At 38.0% G+C, this 20843-nt stretch overlaps 1 protein-coding gene across 8 annotated transcripts in view; it reads left to right on the forward strand.

Annotated features, from left to right (window-relative positions):
• grik4 (glutamate receptor, ionotropic, kainate 4) overlaps positions 1 to 20843 on the forward strand; it is a 353167-nt gene that overhangs the window by 139820 nt on the left and 192504 nt on the right. For 5 of the 8 annotated variants that reach the window (XM_081614530.1, XM_017308264.2, XM_008425647.3 and 2 more), the window contains exon 3: positions 6890 to 7023. The exons of 1 other annotated variant lie outside the window; for it this stretch is intronic. In XM_081614530.1, the coding sequence (XP_081470656.1) occupies positions 6942 to 7023 (82 nt within the window). In that variant the 5' untranslated portion in view covers positions 6890 to 6941. Of the gene's footprint in view, positions 1 to 6579; positions 6805 to 6889; positions 7024 to 20843 lie in introns of those variants that run through there. 2 more of the 8 variants (XM_008425646.3, XM_081614529.1) reach the window with 2 other exon arrangements.

Consider the following 20843-nt stretch of genomic DNA (forward strand, 5'->3'; position numbering starts at 1 on the left):
GTGTTTCCACATACTCTCCCTGTAGGTCATGGCGCTGCCTCGACATCAGGCCGTTTCCATCACACTCTTACTACTCCTGACAGCAGGACCGCTGAGATTAAGTGTTAATAAAAAAGGTTTGTTTACTGCTGGGAGATGTTGGTAGAAGTCACTCAGGCTGTGACCATCCAATTTACCCTGAAGGGGAAACACTCGAGTCGTTGCAGAAAGCCAAACAATTAGGCCGAACGTGATATTTCCATGTACAAATAGCTCTTCAATCTCCATTAATACTTTCAATAAGCCACTTTTTTTAAGCTTACCGCAAATATCCAACACAGGAATACGCATCTCGCATGCGCGTTAATTCTGCGGCTTTTGGCAGATAAAAACGTTCTCAAACATTGGTCATACATCACTCATTTCCATCTGCAACTTGCTTTTTGTACCAGTTCTGAGTCCCAATGCAACAGCACATGAATATATGCAAATCCATGAGTCTCATTATGCGTCTGACTTGCCTTCGGTTCAGACTGTCATTTTTAATGGTCCACTCGCAGCTGAATTAACTGAGTGTCTGATGAGTGATTGGCAGCTTTGACATTTGGATTGTGTAAACAATTGCTTTGACGAGGCATGTCAGACTGCCGGATCAACCTGCTCTGGCAGTCGACGTCGATCCTCTCTATGGTTGCCACGTTGACAGAGGACAGACTCGTTTTTCTCTCTGCGTTGTCAAACCAAGCTAAGGCCTCTGAAGTATTCCACTTTGCAATTATTTTAATAAGGTTTTTTGGGGGGGAAGGATTTTAAATTATGAAAATATTCCTCCTAATATTAGAAGAAGACTTGCTCTTCATACTGTAAATAGCTGTAAGACATCTTTCTGGGGCATTTAACGGGAAAAGCTTAGTCTGCTTACACATCACTGTAAACTGAACTAAAATGGAGAAGAAAGCAGTGGTACCCTGAACTAAAAGCACTTTTTATTGGCATTAGATATCTTATAATTAAGGGAGAAACACAAAAGTATCATGTCTGCTGAAAGGCAGCCATGATAGAACTGAATTTTAATTGGACTTAATTTTGACTTTTTGATATTTGAAGTAGATTCTTGAATTTTTGATTTTATTTTTACATTTTTTTGCATAGTGCCTCGCGGTATGTGATGCTGTCAGCTGAAAGCATACAAATCGTCTCAAAATATGAGGGAAGAATGCTTTTTTTTCCTGAATTTTTATGTTAAAACTACTGATTCTCTTAGCTACTTGGCTAATTGTTTGTAGTGGGTTAACCACTCAGTTATTTATTGAAGGTTTTATTATTCGAAGTGAAAATTCAGCAGAAATGCCCTGGGTTTGAATCCCGGGCCCGGGGTCTTTCTGCATGGCGTTTGCATGTTCTCGCTGTGCATTTGTGGGTTCTCTCTGGTTACTCCGGCTTCCGCCCACAGTTCAAAAACATGACTTCAAAACATAGCACCAGGAACTCCTCCGACACTGCAAAATTAAGCGTGTGTAGATGATAAATAAAACCTCTATTAACAATTCTGACTTTAAAACAATGGCCAGTAATTTCAGGAATCAGGCATCATCAAATCAGTTCCTGTGTGCGTTTTGGAAATTCTGCCCATCAGCTCCTTTTTTAAGTCTTCTTTTATGTTGAAATATTTATTTTTCTGTCTGACTGCTTCCTCTGTTTTATGCAGTTGATTCTGCAACCTTCCCTCGTAAAAGACAGAAACTCGGTTGAAATGTTCAGCACTGCAGAAGCGTCTAAATGATGCACATTCTGTCTTTAAAAAAAAAAAAAAAAAAAAATTTGTCAAGTAAAGAGAAATTTGAAACGTTTTGTTTTTCTGTCCATTTTGGACAGAAAAGGGTAAATGAAAGGGGTGAGCAAACATTGTGTCTTTATTTTTCTTGAAGTGAAAACATCAAAGCAAAGTTTTGACTTCGATTGTTTGCAGCTGTCATATTTGAAGCATGTCATCTACAGATAAAAACCGAGGTGAACGTGTACAAACTAGCATCTCATGCGATTTCCCCCTTTTTCGCCCCCCTACGCCCCGCCTAGCTCCGTCTTTATTAATTCTGCCTCGGTGCAGTAAGAGAAAATAGATCAATCTGTGTTTGCCTTTCTCAGATGAGAAGCTAAAAATGAAATTGACATAATTGACTTTAGAGAGCTGAGAAATGAGGGCAATGATTCAACCTGGCTTTCATTTTACTTCTGTATTGAACAAAATGGAATTTGTGCTTCAGTCTTTCATTGAGGAGCTATTAGTGGTTCAGCTTGCACTCAGTCAGAAAGCTGACAAGGTCTTTGTCTTTAACTCTGTGCTGATGACGCTTTTAATCGACACTGATTAGTCTCAATAATAGAATGTAAATCTGATTTTAATTTATTTCCTGTTTCTCTTGATTGCAGTAAATAGTACTAGTTTGTAGAAGTAATAAAGCCATTAGTGGGCAATAAACTAGAAGCAGGGATTTGATTTTGTAATTAGTCAGTAAAACATCCATTTGTTTGATCTCAGCAGTCCAACAAAATATTCTTTGCTCTACATTCCTCATACGTTGACAGCTCTGCTTTCAGGCTCTGCTCTCGTCTGATCAATAAATCCGAAAGGTACTATGAAACGAGGATTGATCAGCTGTCACATCACACCCCCGCCCTCTTTGAAGCGTCTTAGGTAATAGATAAAACATTAATCTCCTCAGGTTATCACGTGTTCACCTTGGGGCGTTTTTCTTCTAATAATTTTTTATTCCTATTAAATATGATGCAGTTTCAGTCTGTATGAAAATCTGGGAAGTCGTTTTCTTGGTACGCTGCTTTATTTGCTTTTTATTGATAAAAAAAAAATGTTGAGCACAAACTAATATGCAAACTTTGCAGATGAATATTTGCAAAATAAATCTGTTCAATTTTTACATATTACCAAATGACAATATATGTCATCTTAAGGCTCTAACAGATTCATATTTTTTATTTTTTTATAGGCACTTGCAGAGAATTTAATTATGGTTCACTTCTGTTCGTACTAAAATAATTCAAATGTGTAGATTAACAAGCTGTTCATGTTCATGCAGGCAATTTTTAATCATAAAAACAAGTAATGTTTCAGTTACAAAAATTACCATGCTATTTAACTTCATGCCAAAACCATAAATCGTGACATGTTTCTTCTGCAACATAATATAGTGTCTATATTTATATTTATTTGATGGTATTTTCCCCTGGTTCCCCAAAAAGCAAGCATCGGATGCAAGACACTATGGTAAACATCTACTTACTGTAGAAATAAATCACTACAGTTATTTTTTTTTATTATTATAATGTTATATCTTGGCATTAGCCCACATTACATGATATATAACCACCAGTTTACAAAAAGAAATTTAGTATCCATAAAAGATTCTGTCGACTGATATTTGACAAACTCTTGAGTTGTGAATGTGTGAGATAAAAATGTAAAAATGTTGTATATATATTACCTAACTAGGATCTCATTTTTCACCTTCGTATTTAAAGAAAAAAGCATTCAGAATCGACAGATTAAAACATTTGGATTACAATCAATAAAATACGTCACACTGTATGGAACATGACCTGCCCAGATTACATTTGTGACGGTTTCTTTGGTCAAAGTTTGAGTACTAAATATATCTCTAGCTTCTGGTATTAACTTAGCAACTAAAGTTTGATGTTATCTTATGTTTGAACAAACATGCTATCTTGTACTCACTGAGACTTTCTTACAACTCGCAACATTCACAACATTTACATCAGGATGAGCTACCTTACTCATGTTTGTTCAGGTCCTTGGTCAGGATTTTGCCGTCTTTCTGTTTCAAGACATCTTAAGATGACCGTATTCCTTCAGTAAATTTCCTCACTCTGTTTGGAGATCGCTGAAGAAGCTGGATGTTTCTTGTGTTTTCTTTGTACAATGTAGGAAGGTTTTTCTAGCACATGGTCTTTGAAAACAGCACATCATCGCTCTCTGGACATTAGACCCTCAAAGCTCAGTTCACTCTAACTACCCTCTCCTTTAATAATTAAGATTCACATTAATTCATGCCAGATGCTTATCCGATACAAACACAAATTGTTGTCATAAGCAACTCTCTCACCTCTGCGAGTTTTCCATGTGTGAAAACTGAACTAAAAATATCTCTGTGTGTAATAGTGGCATTTCAATACTGCCAGATGAGACCACTTGTAATTTAATGAAGCAAAATGGATATTAAACATAACATTCTGAGAAACTTGTGACCCTATTAATAAATGAAAAGGCAGCCACCTTTTGTCCAAACACGCTTTTCAATAACATCTCATCTTTTCCATGGAGTTAGCCCACCATTTACTGCTTTAACAGCTTAATCTCTTCTGGGAAGGATTTCCACAAAGTGATGGGGTTTATGGGAATTTCTGGCCATTCTTTCAGGAGAGCACTTGTGAGGTCAAGCACTGATTATTGGAAGAAAATCCCTGCAGTGTCCTCTTTATTTCATCCCCAAGGTGTTCTGCTCGGTTGAGGTCGGGCCAGTCGAGTTCTTCCACACCAAACTCCTCCCTCTGAGAGCCTTTTAAAGTTTATCTTTTGAATTTGATTGGTTTTCCTCTCTCTTTTTTTCCTGTCAATTATTGACCCTGAGGAGTCGATCCAATACTGCATGCTGACTAAAGTCTCTGGGAAACAACTTATTAGCACTAAAAGTTGTTATCCCTGGTTACTTGTAATAAAGTCTTAAAGAGCAAATTCGGCTTCGGCTTTCTTAGGCTGACTCTTTTGTCTGTAGAAGCAACTAATTCATCCTTTCACTTTCTGATTATTTTTTCTTTGAGTGATTTCAGACAGATTTTCCTACAAAAGCAGCAGTTGTTTGAGAATGATCAAATGGAGTCCTGGAATAAATTAAAAAAAATGTGGAAAAGTCCAAAAACATATAAGTATATGGCACTGTACCTAGTTTTCATTTTGCAAAGATATGAATTCTTGGCACAGATTTAAGATGCTGAGCAATCATCCAACAGAAACTGCTTTTCTGTACGAGAAATATCCATATAATTTGCATTACCCACGGTCCAGATTAGCCTAAATTATTTTAACCTTTTTAAATGGATGTAAGAAACAAGGTAATAGTTACTGAAATAATTTTCATAATATCAGAAGGTTGTTGTCTCCTCTGCAAAGTCAGTTTTTCCTAAGATTTAAAATCTGACAAAGTTAAACTCCTAAAGTAAGTTATGCATTTGATCCTGTTTGGATCAAACGTATTCGGCTGCTGTTTTCCATGCAGCGTGCCTCAACGCAGTGTTTCTTCCGCACTTTGTTCCCGTGAATGTCAGGCTGGAATCCAGGTCTGGCTGATCATGGCAAAACCCTTTCGGCGCCGTCTCAGGCCATGTCACGAAGCTCACGTTATTCGCTCCAGGGCACGTCTTCTCTGTCACAAGATCCTAATCAAATAAACGTCTTTTTGAAGGGATGTAAATCCAGATTTAGACTCGGCAGCCTGTGGATGTAGGTTTTTGTCAGTAAACAAAGAGGATTAGAAGTCAATTTGTTGTTGTTTGGAGAAAGTTGTTGTTCTGAATTAAAGAGTCTTTGTGTTGCCGTAACTGAGTGATGTGAACAGGACTGGTGCGTCGATGCAAATGTTCTGAAAATTTGTTCTTTTTTATTGTTTTTTCTTTCAAATTTAGAAAGACAATTACTTCAAAAACACATAAACTCTCCCCGGTATTATCGTGAGTTCCTGCAGTAAAATTCTTTTATTGATTAGTCTCAAATTATTTCTTATTTTCTGCAACCACTTATTTATAATTAAAGTTTTCATTCTTACCATAATATTGATCCCACTTGATTAACAAAACAGATTGAAAACATTCAGTCTTTGACATTTTACCACGTTGGGTACTTAATTCAAAGAAGTGGCCTTTTTTTTAACCTGACATGTCGTGGTTTCATGTTTTTAGTTTTTTAATCAGACATGCTGACATGTAAAATTAATTTCCGTAATCTTCATCTTCTGTCGTTGGAGAGGTATCTGAGAAGGGAACTAGACTGAAACAACAAAGCTGTAAGGCGCAGAGTGTCATGGAAACAAAAACAACCATAACTAACCGAATTGGTTCAGTATCTAAAACAATGTTATTTGAAAATATTAAAATATGTGAACGCAAGGGTTATGCCGTTTTCTGTATAAAGAATTGAGAGATTTTCCACTTAATAAAAGAAGATGACACATTGCTGTGTAATAATGTAATAGGTACAGGTACATATTAATACATCAGAAGCTGAGAAAAATCAAATATCTTTCAGTAATTGACTATAAAAAGTGAAAATAATACTCTAGAGATTCATTTTTTTAATCTTCTGCAGACACTCAAGGTTTCTGAGAAACTGAATTTTGGGTTTTTATTAGCAGCAAGCCATAAACATGCAAACAAACAGAAGCAGGTGCTTGAAATATGTGGCTCTTTGATTGAATTATTGAAATAAAAAATGTTTTTTTTTAAATCATTCTATCAGTGACACTTATTTGGAGACACATTTAGGTAAAAAATTGTATTTTTTAAATCTCGTAAAACATGTTCGTAGGAACGGAATAAACTTCACTCACTGGGATTATTACTGTCAAAAAAAAGAATAACATTAACATCCTCCTCATATACAAACTGTACTAAGTCCCTCAGCCACTGATGCAAATGGAAATGAGATCAGCAATCTCGTTTCAACTGCAACAGGCCTCAGGTTCACTTTGCAGCACTTTTGCTGTCAGCTTCTCCAGCAGATTCCCGACGTGCGTCTCGGTAGGACATTAAGAGAATGAGTGCGCTTGTTTCACATCCTGTCAGATGCCATGAATGCTTCAGTGTTGCTCTCTGTATGTTTTAGGTGGCTGTGACAGGGGCACACCCGGGGCAGGACCCATGAGGAGTCATAGAAGATGCTCACAGTCTGGGCGCTTCTGCTCTTCTTAGCCATGTGGGTGAGAAGCACCTCTGGTGGCCCGCTCTCCTTCAGGATAGGTAAGCCGCAGAACAAAATTGTAATCATGTATTTCCTAGCGTCGGTCATCGGGGACTTTATGTGATAGACTAACACCAAGTAGGTGGAAGTGGAAAAAAAAAACAACAAACGTGGTTCTCAAATGTTTTTACAAGTAAAAATCTTAGAAAGTGGCATGAATTTGTGTTCTGGCCAGTGTGTCAATATTTTATAGATCTGCGTTTTGCTGCGACTCCTTTGGGATTTTGTCTCTGCCAGCTTTGTACATATAGATTCTGAAGTTTCTTTATTTCTCTTTGCAACATAGCCAAAGTTCAGTCAGACTGGATGGTGAATGTCAGCCAGGCCTTTCACAAAAACCCATTCTTACTAAACTATAAATGGTCAGAAATTGACAGTAACGCTGTTATTTCCAGACTGTTTTTAAGTCATTTGTTGATAATGGCATGAGAATAAGACTAATGAAGCATAATTTTATACGGAACCCGAAGACATTTTATATATCCTAACACCAAAAACAATAAATAAAACAAAAATGAAAAACACACATAACCACATTCATTAATAACATGGATTATGAAGTCTGTGTAAACAAAATTGACCTTCAAAAAAAAAATTTATCATCAGAATGGAAACTATAGGTCTCATCTTAATTTATCCTGCAGTTAATTGATTTAATTAATAGCTCATCGCTTAATGTCAACATACATTTTTAAATCTTGTCACTGATTCTGAATTTAATTTATGTCTTGACCTTGACTGCTTCTTTCTGATAGATGTTTTAATCTAAATCATTTCATTGCAGCCTGGGCTGCATGTTTATGGTTGCTTTTTCTTCTAAAGGATACATATTTCCTCTGGTCTGGATAAAGTCGTTTTCAGCCTCCAACAGATTTTCCTCCAGTATTGGTGTATTGATGTGGTCCAACATCTTGGACCAGCTTCCCAATTCCTGCTGCAGATAATGCATCCCCACAGCACGATGCTGCAGCCACCATGGGTTTTAATTTCCAGGGATATTGTTTTGTTTGGCTTTGCTTTGTATGTTGATGTTGGCTATTGGACTGGAGAACCTTCTCCAAATGTTTGCTTTCATACTTTGTTTCAGTGAGCAGTAAGTTTCTTCTTGCCACTCATCCATAAAAGCCAGATTTGTGGAGCGTATGACTAATAGTTTCCCAATCAAATGATGGATTTTGTTAGGCGGTATTACAATAAAAGGCTGAATACAAATGAATGCCAAGGTTTTAGAATTTTTTTATATAAACAAAACTGAAAGCATTGATCTTTTTTTTTTCACTTCACACATATGCACTACTTTGCTAGTCTGTCACCTAAAATCCAAATACAATATTTGTGGTTCCATCATGAAAAAGAGTCAACTTCAAGGTGTATGAATACTTTTGCAGGAGCCTTTTAAGAGGGACAATTAGGCACGTGACCAGCAAAAACGTTCCCTTGATGGATAAATGGCTGAGCAGCAAACTGAGTTGTTGATGACATTAAAGAATAAACTTTGAGACTTCTTTCAAGCAGCCTGTCTCGTACACCTCACCAGACATTAACTGTCTCATTGTGAAAGGAAAAACAGCTTAAAAGAAAATATCTCAAAAGCCACATGGGAGACTCCGTACTTCTGTATTTTGCTCAAAACGTGTGGAAGAAACATTTCATGAAGACGTCAGAAAAGTGTGTCAAAGTGAGATTTCTGTGACATGCTCTTCCTCTCCGAATCTGAACCGCTTCACTTAATGAGATATATTTTCAAAGCTTGGGAGCCAAAACAAACTTTTCAGTTTGTGGAAACTTCAGAAGTGGAATATATGGTCTTTAGCAAAGAACACTGGCATTTTTATAAAGCAGATATCTCCTTCAAGTTTAATTTTGAATGTTTAATGCAGTGGTGTTTATTAAGTGTACAGAAACAATCTTTGTTTCCTGAAAACCACAATCTAAACAATCTAAATAATTTTCTAAAATATTCAGAGCAAGGGCATCCAGATATTTTCTGAAGCCACATTGGATCCAGAGACACACTTGGACATAGGCGTAGGAAGCGGGAGAGGGGGAGATATTGGAGAGAGCCACATTTGTCCCCCCCCCCCCAATAATTTCACCGCAGTTGCGAAGAATCCTCCACTCGCATGCTTTTATTTTGAAGGCGCATAACAGCGCATTCAGCAGAGCGCTTCCTGCCCCTCCCCTCCCCATCCCACCTCTGAACGGCCCAGAGTAAAGGCAGCAGCAGCAGGAGTCAGAGAAACTCCGTTTGAATGAGGTAAACTGTCTGTCAGGAATTTTACCATGAATATCGCTCGTTTATAACATCTTGTTGACAGTTTACTTTCATATATAACTAAATCTTTTTGATTAAGCCGATTTAATTCTGGAATAGTCACATGTCCAACATTTTACTGCTAACTTTGTTTAAAAGTTAGCTAGTCTAGTCACAATGCTTTATAATGAGACTGAAACAGCAGCAAAATTAGCCTTTTTATTATTTAAAGTGAACAACACCTGATCATATTAGACCACTTAACATGTATTTATATTATATTATATTATTTAGATATTTAGGAGAACAGCAGTGCTAGAATGATGTTGAAGAAAGGTGAAGAAGCTCCGGTGAGGTCTTCATTTAGTTTATTGAAATATCTATTAACTGTTTTTAATTTTTAAATAAACTAAACTATTTTATTATGAGAGGAGCAGATCAGGCATAGGAGAGCCAGGTGGAGTTTCAGAGTGTGAAGGTTTAAAAATTATATTAATTACAATAAAACCAGAAAGGATAACGGATGAAGACTGATCTTCAGTTTTCATCCGTTTTATGTCTTTCAACGTTTCAATATTATTTTCATTATTTCCGCACAATAAGGCTAAGGGTTAGGAGACAATAAGAAAAGTGCTTGAGGAGAGGTTAAAAAATAAATTAGTGAAAATTTTTGCTACACAGTAAATAGAGTTGAGATGTATAATAATGTATACATCTGAAAATTAAGTTGTTTAAATTCTCATTCTGTATGATAAAAACATACTTTTTATATTTAGTTCACATTCTGATCCTGTAAATTACTGTAGTGCTTGTTGTAAATCCATGAATCCCTGCAGGAACATCAGGCTGCAGAGAGTCAGAGGGAGGCAGAGACAGAAACACATAACTGTAGATATTTTACTTAAATGTTTGTGGCTGAAAATGACAAGAGAATAAAAACATTTAGTCTTTTTGCTTCAGTGTTACTGAATGCAGAGCTGGAAAGTGAGACTGAGTTAACAGTGAGGAGCTAAGGTGTCTGTTAGACGTAAAAAGTACAATTTTTATTTATTTTGTAGATCAAACTGTTGCACTGATGTAGAAAGCTGTTCAAGAAGAACAAAACTTGTTTTTTAGATTTTATTTTTGTTGGTCAAACTGCTGCATTGAGTTTAAAACTGCAGAGTCCTATTTTATGAGCTGTTTTCTACTTTGGTTTTAGAAAGAGGTAGAACCTGTTCAATTACCAGTCAATTTATATCAATGCATTTTGACCAATAATCAAATGTCTTTTGACCATTAAAATATATCAGAATCTGTTAGCCTGTCTGTGCTACCAGAGTATTTATCTTGCTAGTTGTGAGGCAAATGATAAAGTGAGTGTTCATCCTGGAATGACGGTCATTGTACTATGCATAACTTTAATCTGATTATTGGATTGTAAATAGTAACATGTTAGAATACTTGTTACTGAAACAAGGGTCAGATTAGAGTAACGCATTACTGACGTGTTGATGGCATAATTGTTTGACATTTTCGCTCAAGCCTCTTACTTTTCTGTCAGGTTTCCGATATGCGTCCCCCCCCCAATGACAGACTCGTTCCTACGCCCTTGCACTTGGATATCTCATACTTGAGCTATGGAGAAAAAGTACTAGACTGTCGCTCCATGGCCCAAAGATATCTCGTCAGATCAAAGTACATTTTGCAATTCATTCATTAGTTAAGGTCCAAAAATCTAAAGACACAGAATCAGAGTTGCATTCAGTGTAAAGTTTCATCAGTCAGGGAGCGCCGTCATCTCGTGGTCCAACGTCTCATTCAGGTCCAGACTAAACTCTGCCGTCCATCAGGAAATACTTGAACACCTCACGCTTCCCTTTTGCTGACCAGCTTTGTGGAGAAGCTGATTTCATTTTCCAGCTGTCCTGGCCATTTGCTTACTAAAGCCCAATATCTGCTTTTGTGACCATCATTGTGCTTGATTGGTCGGCAAACCGGCCTGACCTAAACCCCACAGGAGATCAATGTGTTATTGTTAAGAGGAGGATGGGAGGCACCGGGGCCAACGACGCAGATAAGCTGAAGCCCACTATTAAAGCAACCGGGTCTGTTTACTGAGACGGACCGTATTTTCACTTGACCGTGTATGAATTGGTTTAGATAATGCATCATTTTTAGAACTGGACCGTACGTAGAGAACAAATATCTGATGCAGTATGACTAGGACTTCATCTGGCTAAAGCTTGAGCGAGTGTTCATTTAGGTTTCTATTTGGCTTTATTGGAAAGATATGTCCATTGCCTATAGAAAGAGTAATGGAAAGATTAAGATACATTTTCAGAATAAGCTTCATTCTGCAGAGAGCAGAGTTTGCTCCTGGCGTCTCTGGGGCCTTGTAGATCTGACCTACAAGAACCCAACGTCGCACACAAAAACAAAATATCACAAGATGATTATAACCCCTTTAATCAAAACTTAAACTTAACAGAATGACACTGACTGAATCCAAAAATTCACATTTTGAGGATTTCATTATCCTCTTCCTGATACCTTACTTGATTTTGTTTAATCAAATAAACAAAATCTTCCTATGATGACATGTAAGACGTCTGTTTCAGGTGTTGCCTTAAAACGCATCCAAATGTGTGTCTCAGATGAACTCATGTTGTGCTGCAAACTTTAAAATTAAAGACAAAACACTATTCTGTTATTTTGCTCATGAACATGGGTTGAAAAAAAAATTAGAAATAATTGTGAAAATTCCAGCCAATCTAAAACATGAATGTTAGTTTGACTTACCGTTAGAGAAAAAAAAAATATTTTTCTTGACTTACAGTGCACATGATTCATCCATGTGTGCAATTTGCAGATGCCTGAAGATTTCAGGCATTAATAGCTTGGGAATGACTAATCAGGAAGGAGACGGGTTCTGTGCCCTGGAAATGGACATTTTCTTGGAATGAAATGTGTAAATTCACCCTAAACCAAACGCAACGTACCATGTAAAGATGCATAAGCTAGGAAGTGAAAGCCTGAACACAAGCCGGTCTCCAAATGGACAATACAAGACATACCGGCAATTTAGTTGCAAAGCGACCTAAGGACCAAAAAGTCAATATTTCGGAGTGGCCATCATAAAACTCTGGTCTCAGTTCCATAGATAATGTTTGGGCAGAGCTGAAAGGTATGTTGGGTCAAGAACACATTACAAACCTGACCAGCTGCATCAGGAGAAATGGAGCAAAACATTACTAGGATAATCTTGTGAAAGCACACTGGAACGTTTTAATCTTGTAAATAAAAAGGCAGAAAATCAGTTCTACAAAAAAGGGATATATAAATATAAACTTCTGACTATTTTAAAACAATGTGCCCCTCAACATCATTTGATGAAGCAAAAAGCAATGCTTTGGATTATCTCAATGGACGTAAGATACAACATGTTTATTCAGATTTAATGTCAGTCATAAGAGAAAGATTGTGTTTTACACAGTGAATTTAAAAATGTGTTGTAAATTGCATCAGAGAGCTGAAAACACCTGGAGATGAAAGCTTAAATTATTTTTTTTACTACTTAAAAGAAGATATAATAAAATAAAATTAAAACATATTTCTTTAATGAGTGTTTCCTGTTGTCTTTAGCGCTCAGCATCCTCAAGCTAAGTAGTCTTTTCCAAAGACATGTTCTGTTCAAATGAAAGTATTGCTTAGTTTTTTTAAGTCTGTCTTTCAAACTCCTTGGTGTATATAAGAGCTGTTTCAAAGCTCTTCTGATCTTTAAGTCTGCTATTGTACAAGAAAAAATGTTTATCCTTCCATTATTTCAAATGTTAACAGAACTGAGTCAGAGCACACTGTCACTTCTTAACTGCATCAACATTTTCTTATTTCTGAAAAGAACACTTTTATCACTCAGTAGATTTCTCCCCTGTCTGCTCGCTCTCGGCTCTCGGCTCTGCTTCTGCGTGATACTGTTTGCAGTCTGTCGCACAGTGCTTTCAAACCACTTTGTGCTTTCTGAAAACAGCTCAAACCCAGAGTTTTCTTATATGAAAACACCAAGAACAAATCATTCCGTTGGATTTCGAATGTTTGCCGGTTCACGAACAGCAGCTTTTTTTACCCCTTTGTTTACCTTCGCTATTCATCACCAGCCCCTGTCTGACTGTATTAATTCAGCTCTACAGCAGCGCTGGTTGTTTTTCTGCTTCCTGCTGCATCATTGATGGATAATTAGCTGCCTGGCCTGCTTTTTCTCCTTTTTCTCTAATGTCATCTCTGCACATCACCCGGCTTGTTGCCAGTGTACCTTCATTACGAGGCATAAATATGCACCGGCAAAAGGCACACATTTCAAAGTGCAGTGGGACACACAAACAAATGTGTAACCCCAACACTTCGCCACAGACTCCCCTCTGCCATTTGTGCTTTTGTAGATGGTATTTAGCATGGCTCTCCCAAGAGTCCTGCCTGGCTGGCATAATGTCACTGTCTGGCCTTCTCTGAACGTGACGGTGCCAAAAACAACCTCCCACCTCTTCCACATTACCCCCAGGACCTTCCAGCGGCCAGCAGCAAGATCAGTGTGGTTGGACTCGTTGTCTTTGGTGGCAAGTCCATTGATTAAAATTAAAAATGACAAGCTTCTATTTATAAATAAGTCACTTTGAACATGCGATCCAAGGTGTCCATGTTCATTTATAGAACTTTTACAGATTCATTCAAAATTTTTATTAAGCATACGGGAAAAAAAGAGAAACTGAATTTGATGGGATTTATTTATTTTTTGATAGACCATCACAAAGTAGCATGTCATTTAAACAAGTCAGGAAAATGAAACATAGCTCTGAAAAGTGACACAATTACTGTTTAGCCTGATTAACTCTGATACCCCTAAATGAAGCAGTGTTGGTCAGTCCACCTACAATAAGCTTAACTTCAGTATAAATCCTAATGTGGCCTCAGATGTCAGTGAGGAAACGTTAGAAAATAAAAAGCATCACAAAGACCAAAGACTAACCCTAAACAAGTCGGGAATAAAGTTGGGGAGAAGTTTAAAACTGTGCCAGGTTGTAAGACAATATGAAACATCTCAGAGCACTGACCAGTCCAACATCTAGAAAAAACCCTGGTGCTGCAAACCCATGAATATTTGGGTGTCCGCCTTGCTGACAGGCCAGGTTGGAAAAGCATTAGTTAGAAAAGAAACCAAGAGGACCATGATAATGTGGAGGAACTGAGATCTACAGCTCAAGTTGGAGAATATTTTGGCTGATAATTTTAATCTTTTATCATGCACCCCACAAATCTGACCTCTGCAAAAGACTGACGGGATGCTTGTAATGTTTAAAGAAGAGTTAATAACGTCTTGATTTTATCACAAAACCTTTAGGTTACATAGCAAATGTAGAAGAAAATAAGGCCAAAATCAGTATTTTTGACAAACAGGTAAAACATTATTTGTGATGAATAAAAATATCCCATAGTGTGACCTGGGTGGTGATGGCAGCATCATGCTGAGGGAATGCTTTCTCCTTCAGCATGATGCTGACCAGCAGGCAGCTGGTCAGAGGTTACGGAAAATGGATTGGCTAAACCGTGATGCCTGTATATAGAGGAACAAAACCCCTAAAGGAACCTTTAGACCTAAAATGAGACGGTTTCCATTTAAGCATGTTTATGTTGGAAGGATTTTATACCTAAACATAAGAGAGAAATGGTGAAGATACCTAAAGATGAAATTATAGCAATAAAATACATTAAAGTTTGTGGGTTTAACCAAGTGATGGTATATTTGGACATTAATTACAGTAAAGACTTTCAAAATCCTGAATTGAAAAAATGTTAACTCAAAGTATGTATGGAAGAGACTGAACTGCGTAATTTTATGCAAAAATCCCAGATCAACACCATATGGTGCAGCTTGTTTTTGTTGGTGGTAAACCCCCCCAGTCGTTAAGTGAAGTAGTTTCTACTGCTTAATTTGAACCAGTCAGCAAAGGCTGCTTCTTTTGCTAATTTGGAGAAAATATTCCTCCGCTCACACATAATCACTGCCTTAAGCTGATGTCTGTTTTTTTTCTGTATACAGGGAGGGAAAACTTGGGCAAATAGTCTGGAAAATCAGACATGATCCTTCATTAGAGCTGGATTCATCAGGCACCCTGTCTCGACTCCATAAACATGTTCTCACGCAGACATGCTTTGCATCTGTCCTGTTCAATAACAGAGTGTAAGAGCCAATTATAAGCTGTTCCTAAATCAAAGGCGGTACGGGGGTTTCACTGGAGACGGGCTCCTTTTTTTTCCATTTCATAGCCTTTATTGAATTCAACCTAATAAGAAAACCGGTGGGTGCAGATTAAATACTCTAAATTGATCACACTGGTTTTCAAATTATATATTTTAAAATTTTCTACATTCAGACAACATTACTGCTTTGTATGAATAAGTGCTGCATTTATAACCACATGGAATACAAATGGACTTTTATTTAAATTGAAAAAAAAAAACCGGTAGATCTGTAAGTTTTATGGATTATTTCACTGGAGACGAGATATCATTACAAACTGACAGATTTTGTCGTGAACATTGCATATCAACCCCCAGAACAAAATAAGACTTCATGCTCAAAATGATTAATATGTGACCTGTGACTTCAACAGTTTTCTTGACATGAGAAATGTATTTTCCAGGCACATAGTGCTATTTTATAGCACAATCAATTAACTATTATCCTTAGTTATAAAAATGCTGTATTTATCAAACATAATATTCACCTCACTACTTTGCAGTTTGACGCTCAGAAATGGGCCTTTGTCTCTTTAAGAAACTTGTACTCTTTCTGTCACTCCACCTTCAGCACATCATCACAACAATCCTCCTCCATAATGCTGTTTATGACCATTCTTAGTACCGTTAAACTGGGACGTAGCTGTATGAGAAGCCCAGCAGATGCACAGCTCAGCTCCACCATTGCTAATTGCTGCTGCTAAGTCTGGTGGAGTTGTGTGTGGGAGACGTGGGGTAAGGTTGCTCCGTTGTGTGGGTACTTGGGTGGAGACTGAAACTGCAAGGTGGAGATTTGTGTCAATAGTCGCCACACTGTATGAGGAAGCATTTAAGAAACCCAGAATTAGCCTGACGATTGCCTTCCTTTGCAATCGTCAGGCTTTTGCAGGCGATTTCCGGTAAACTTCATGGCATTGAACTGGTGCATTTCGTATGTCATCGTCAAACATTGGTGATTGTTGTGTTTGTGAATTTTACCCAGCGTTTGCACCTTTAGCAACCCTCAGCCCCCATTGGCTGAGGGTTGAACAAGGGTCTGGCTTTTAGCAGGCTAATCCTGAAGATTCAAGGATTTCTCAAACGTGCATGAAAGAATCTGGCATTTTCTTAGTTGGACAAGAAAATATCAAGACAAATTCTAAAAGAAATTTGTCATGTGGAGATAAAAAAAAATATATTTAGTCATTTCCTACATTTGCCCCGGAGAATGAAATTATTTAATTTGCCAGATTAATACTTAAAAAATCTCTTTTAACCTTTGTCATTTGCAGTCAAGTGATATTTTAAATAAATCATGCACTATAATTACAGCAATGTTTAAGCTATGCAGAGTAATAAAACCTTTGAATTATCACAAAAACACAGCAGTCCACACACAGTCAAATCCTCAAACTCAAACTACAATTACTTTTGCCTGAGGCTTGTTAACCTGAAATGCTCATATTTATTTATTTATTGTATTCACCTTACTAATAATGAAAAAGAAACAGCTCGAGGACTAGCTGGACTCCTGGAGGAGCTGCTAACTGACTGGCACCACAGGAAGAAGTCGGACAAATCAACCTGTGCCTCTTTGCTCTGTTTTCCACACTCAGCGGGAGGAGATGATGGAGAATCCTCAGTGGGCTGAATTCAATTCGCTTCACCTCCAACTGCAGCAAATGCTGAGCCATCTTTACCGGCTCCTTTAGGACAGACGACGTTTGAGCTGTTGGACTGGGATTCAGTTTCTTTTGAGATAGATATTAGAACTGGAAAGCGTGCTGATAATAAGAGTCACAACAAGAGTCATTTCACCCCCCATTGTGCCGTAAATAGAGAGGACACACTCTTAACTGTTGGTTTCCACTCTGTTACCCAAGGAAATATATTTCAAGTTATTTGCTTCTGGTTTATTTCCTCCAACTGTGTGAGGATTAAAAACTTAGTTGAATGAAGCGTTGCTATCCACAGCAGAAGTATTTTTGAGTTAAAAAAAAAAAACATGCATAGAAAAACCTCTGGAATAATGCCCACCTTTTGCAAGGTTGTTGATGCCTGTGACCATTGGATGAGAGGGAAGGTTTACCCTTGATAGGTCACCAGTCCATGCCAGTGTCACATAGACGCACAAGACAAACAGTTGTGCTTGATCCTACTGGCACCTCTTTCATTTTAGAGTGATCAAGCGTGTGGCCACAGCGAAAACAACAAACGCCTCACTTGTAACATGAAGAAACCTCCAGCAGAACCAAAACCTGCTGTAAACAACCATCTAGTTTGTCCTGCTGCGAGTGTTGCGGAAATGTAGGGTGAAAAGTGATTGACTTTATAAATTAAACCGGCACAAAGCTGTATGTGCTCTTGTTTGAATTGTTTCTTTTTCATTTGGTGAAACTCCCTGCATGTTTTCTATATTCTGCTTGTATAACTTCGACTTGATATATGACATGCCAATACAGTGTCAGTGAACTATCCTGTTTCTATTCCTATTTGAGATCAGTTTTCAGTAGAATAGATGTTGCTGTAAAGCAGCAATTACAGCAAAAATAATGAGAGGAATAGATAAAGTTTCTTAGAAGACAGTATAAAGTGAGAAGGATCGTATTTTACAAAGTCTTGAATCAAAAATGCTACTAGGCCTATTTGTAAAAGGTAGTTTAGCTAGGAGTTGGAAACTACAATTTAAGAATAATTGAGATAATTTCAGTTTTTATCATTTTAATTAAACAGAAATATAGCATATATGTGCTGCAAAAAATACATTTTGTATGTTGTCCAGCATTTTTACGTTTTTATGTGTGAGCTTTTGTTTGTCTTTTTTTGGTGGGGGGGAGTCAGCTTCTTCCAGGCACTGATGGCCTGGGTGGATCAGTGCAGTGAAGTCTTGGAGTGTAATTAGCCTTGCTGAAGTAATGTCCACCAGTCAGCAGCACTGCACTGTCAATTCCCTCAGTTGTGCTCTCTCTGTGACTTATTAAGGCCAGCTGCAAGAGCCACCGCAGCTGAGTCACTGCACCCTTGCCTCCAGTCAGCTTCATTCTGCCCCCATTCGCTCTAATTTCAGATGGCATCTATGAACTCATTTAACTTTCTGTGAAGACCAGACGAAGATGGCATGTTGGGTGGGAAGGACTGGGTTATGTCTGAGGAAAGCAACCTGGGTTGCTGTGAATGTTATTTAAGTTGTGGGCTCATCAGCTCCTGTTTAGGTAAAAATTGTTTCTCGGAAAATTAAGGTTAAAGCAGAGGCTGATGTCCCGATAAGGACCCCAAGGGGAGGAGACCTCATAATGATTCCACTGGCTTTTAATTACTCAGCCATGTGCTGTTGGAGTCATTAGTTTGATGACACGCCAACATGTGTTTTCACAGAGTTGAAGCTGTGGGGAATATTTGAGATCTTTGTCTTTTTAGGTGACCACCAATTACATGAGACGACTACCTATTTTTATTTATTTATTTATTTATTTTTCATTGTTTTGTTCAGATACCAGAGCAGATAATGAGGATGTATCTGAAAGAAATGATGCTTAATTATCCAGCAGCATTTTGTGCCTGCGGGGAAAACATTCTTTATCACAACTCAGTCACCTAAGTGAGGGGGGGGGGGGGGGGTTTGGGAGGAGGCTTTGTATTTGGAGCAGAATGGAGTCCAAATACATGCAGAGACAAATCTCCCCCATGGGGTCTAAATGAATTAAGGCAAGAGTATGACTAATCTCTAAGGTTTTAATTACCGGGACAGGTGCTGGGACCAATCGTTTATTTAAAGCCAGGAATGGCAGATCAGAATGATTTTATACAATTATGCACACTTTTTTTTTTCTTTCCCTTTACTGTGGAGCTTATAGCATAAATTATGCAGCAGATCTGATAAGTGCAAATGGTGCGCAGATGTAACAATCATGTATGCATGTGCACTTTTAATCTCACACCCTAACAGAACATCTTCAATCACTGTAACCTCAGCGGACCTCATGAAGACGAATTCAAATATGCGCTCGTTTTCCTCCATGAACCTGCACTTTATATGCACAACAACTTCTCTGCCATACACAAACAGGAAAAAAAAAATAATAAAAATTGGTACTTAAATTATTAACAAACTAATTACAAGCCGCAGGGTTATGTTTGTGGATGCATAATGGAGCTCGTCTCCTGTTGAGCTGGAGTCCGTGAGCGTAGTTTAACGACGGCGGCATTAGAGTTTGAAGATTATTACCGTATGCTGCGGTGGTATGAAATGAAGGTCATAAAAATGGCATGTCTGGACCTCAGTTCAAATGAGGTTGGTGGTTGGCGTGGTTTCAAATGCAATAAACATGAGAACAGCGACTCCCGTTGGAAATATTAAATGTTGGTCTGAAAAAGAGAGTTCATACTCATCAGGAAACACAAATATGATGTAGTATTTCAGTGCATGCCTCTGGTAGCATGCACTCAAAATTGAGTTTTAAAGCAGAACTGTTGGGCTTCTGAAAAGTTTGTACATTTCTTTGCACTCAATACTTGGTTGGGCATCGTCTTGCATGAATTACTGCACCAATGCACCACATAGAGGCCATCATCCTGTGGTACTGCAGAGGTGTAATGGAAGCACAGATTGCTTTGAAAGCTGCCTTCAGGTCATCTGCCTCGCTGAGTCTGGTGTCTCTCATTTTCATCTGTAGAACAGCCTATGGATTTTCTAGGACGTCCAGGTCAGGGGAGTTTGCTGGCCAATCAAGAACACCACAGTCACTGAACCAGCTTTTGGTACCTTTGGTGGTGTGAGCAAGTGCCAAGACCTACTAGAAGATAAAATCAGCAACTCCATACTGTTTGTCAACAAAGGGAAGCATGAAATGCTCCAGGATTTCCTGGTGGACGGCTGCATTGACTTTGGACTCCAGAAAACAAAGTGGACCAACACCAGCAGATGACATGGCACCACAAACCATCACTGACTGGAAACTTCACACTTAAAGCCACATGGATTATGTGCTTCCTCTCTTCCTCCAGACTCTGGGACCTTGATATCCACATGAAATCAAAATGTACATTCATTTGAAAACTGGACTCTGAGCCATTGCATAGCAGTCCACTCCCTTTTCTCCTTAGCCAAATTAAGACGTCTCTGACATTGTCTCTGGTTAAGGTTATGTTTCACTTTCTAAAATGACTGGCCAGAAATATTGCTCTTATACACAGTATGAGAGGTACTAGTATTACCTCATAAAGTCCCCAGTGAACATATTTTGATTTGGAAAACGTATAGCCTATATGGCTCTTAAGAATACTTAAAAAATATTACTAAATGTTATACATCGC

This window comes from Poecilia reticulata, chromosome 13 (assembly GCF_904066995.2).
Source record: "Poecilia reticulata chromosome 13, P_reticulata-male-v2, whole genome shotgun sequence".
Classification (NCBI taxonomy): Eukaryota; Metazoa; Chordata; class Actinopteri; order Cyprinodontiformes; family Poeciliidae; genus Poecilia; species Poecilia reticulata.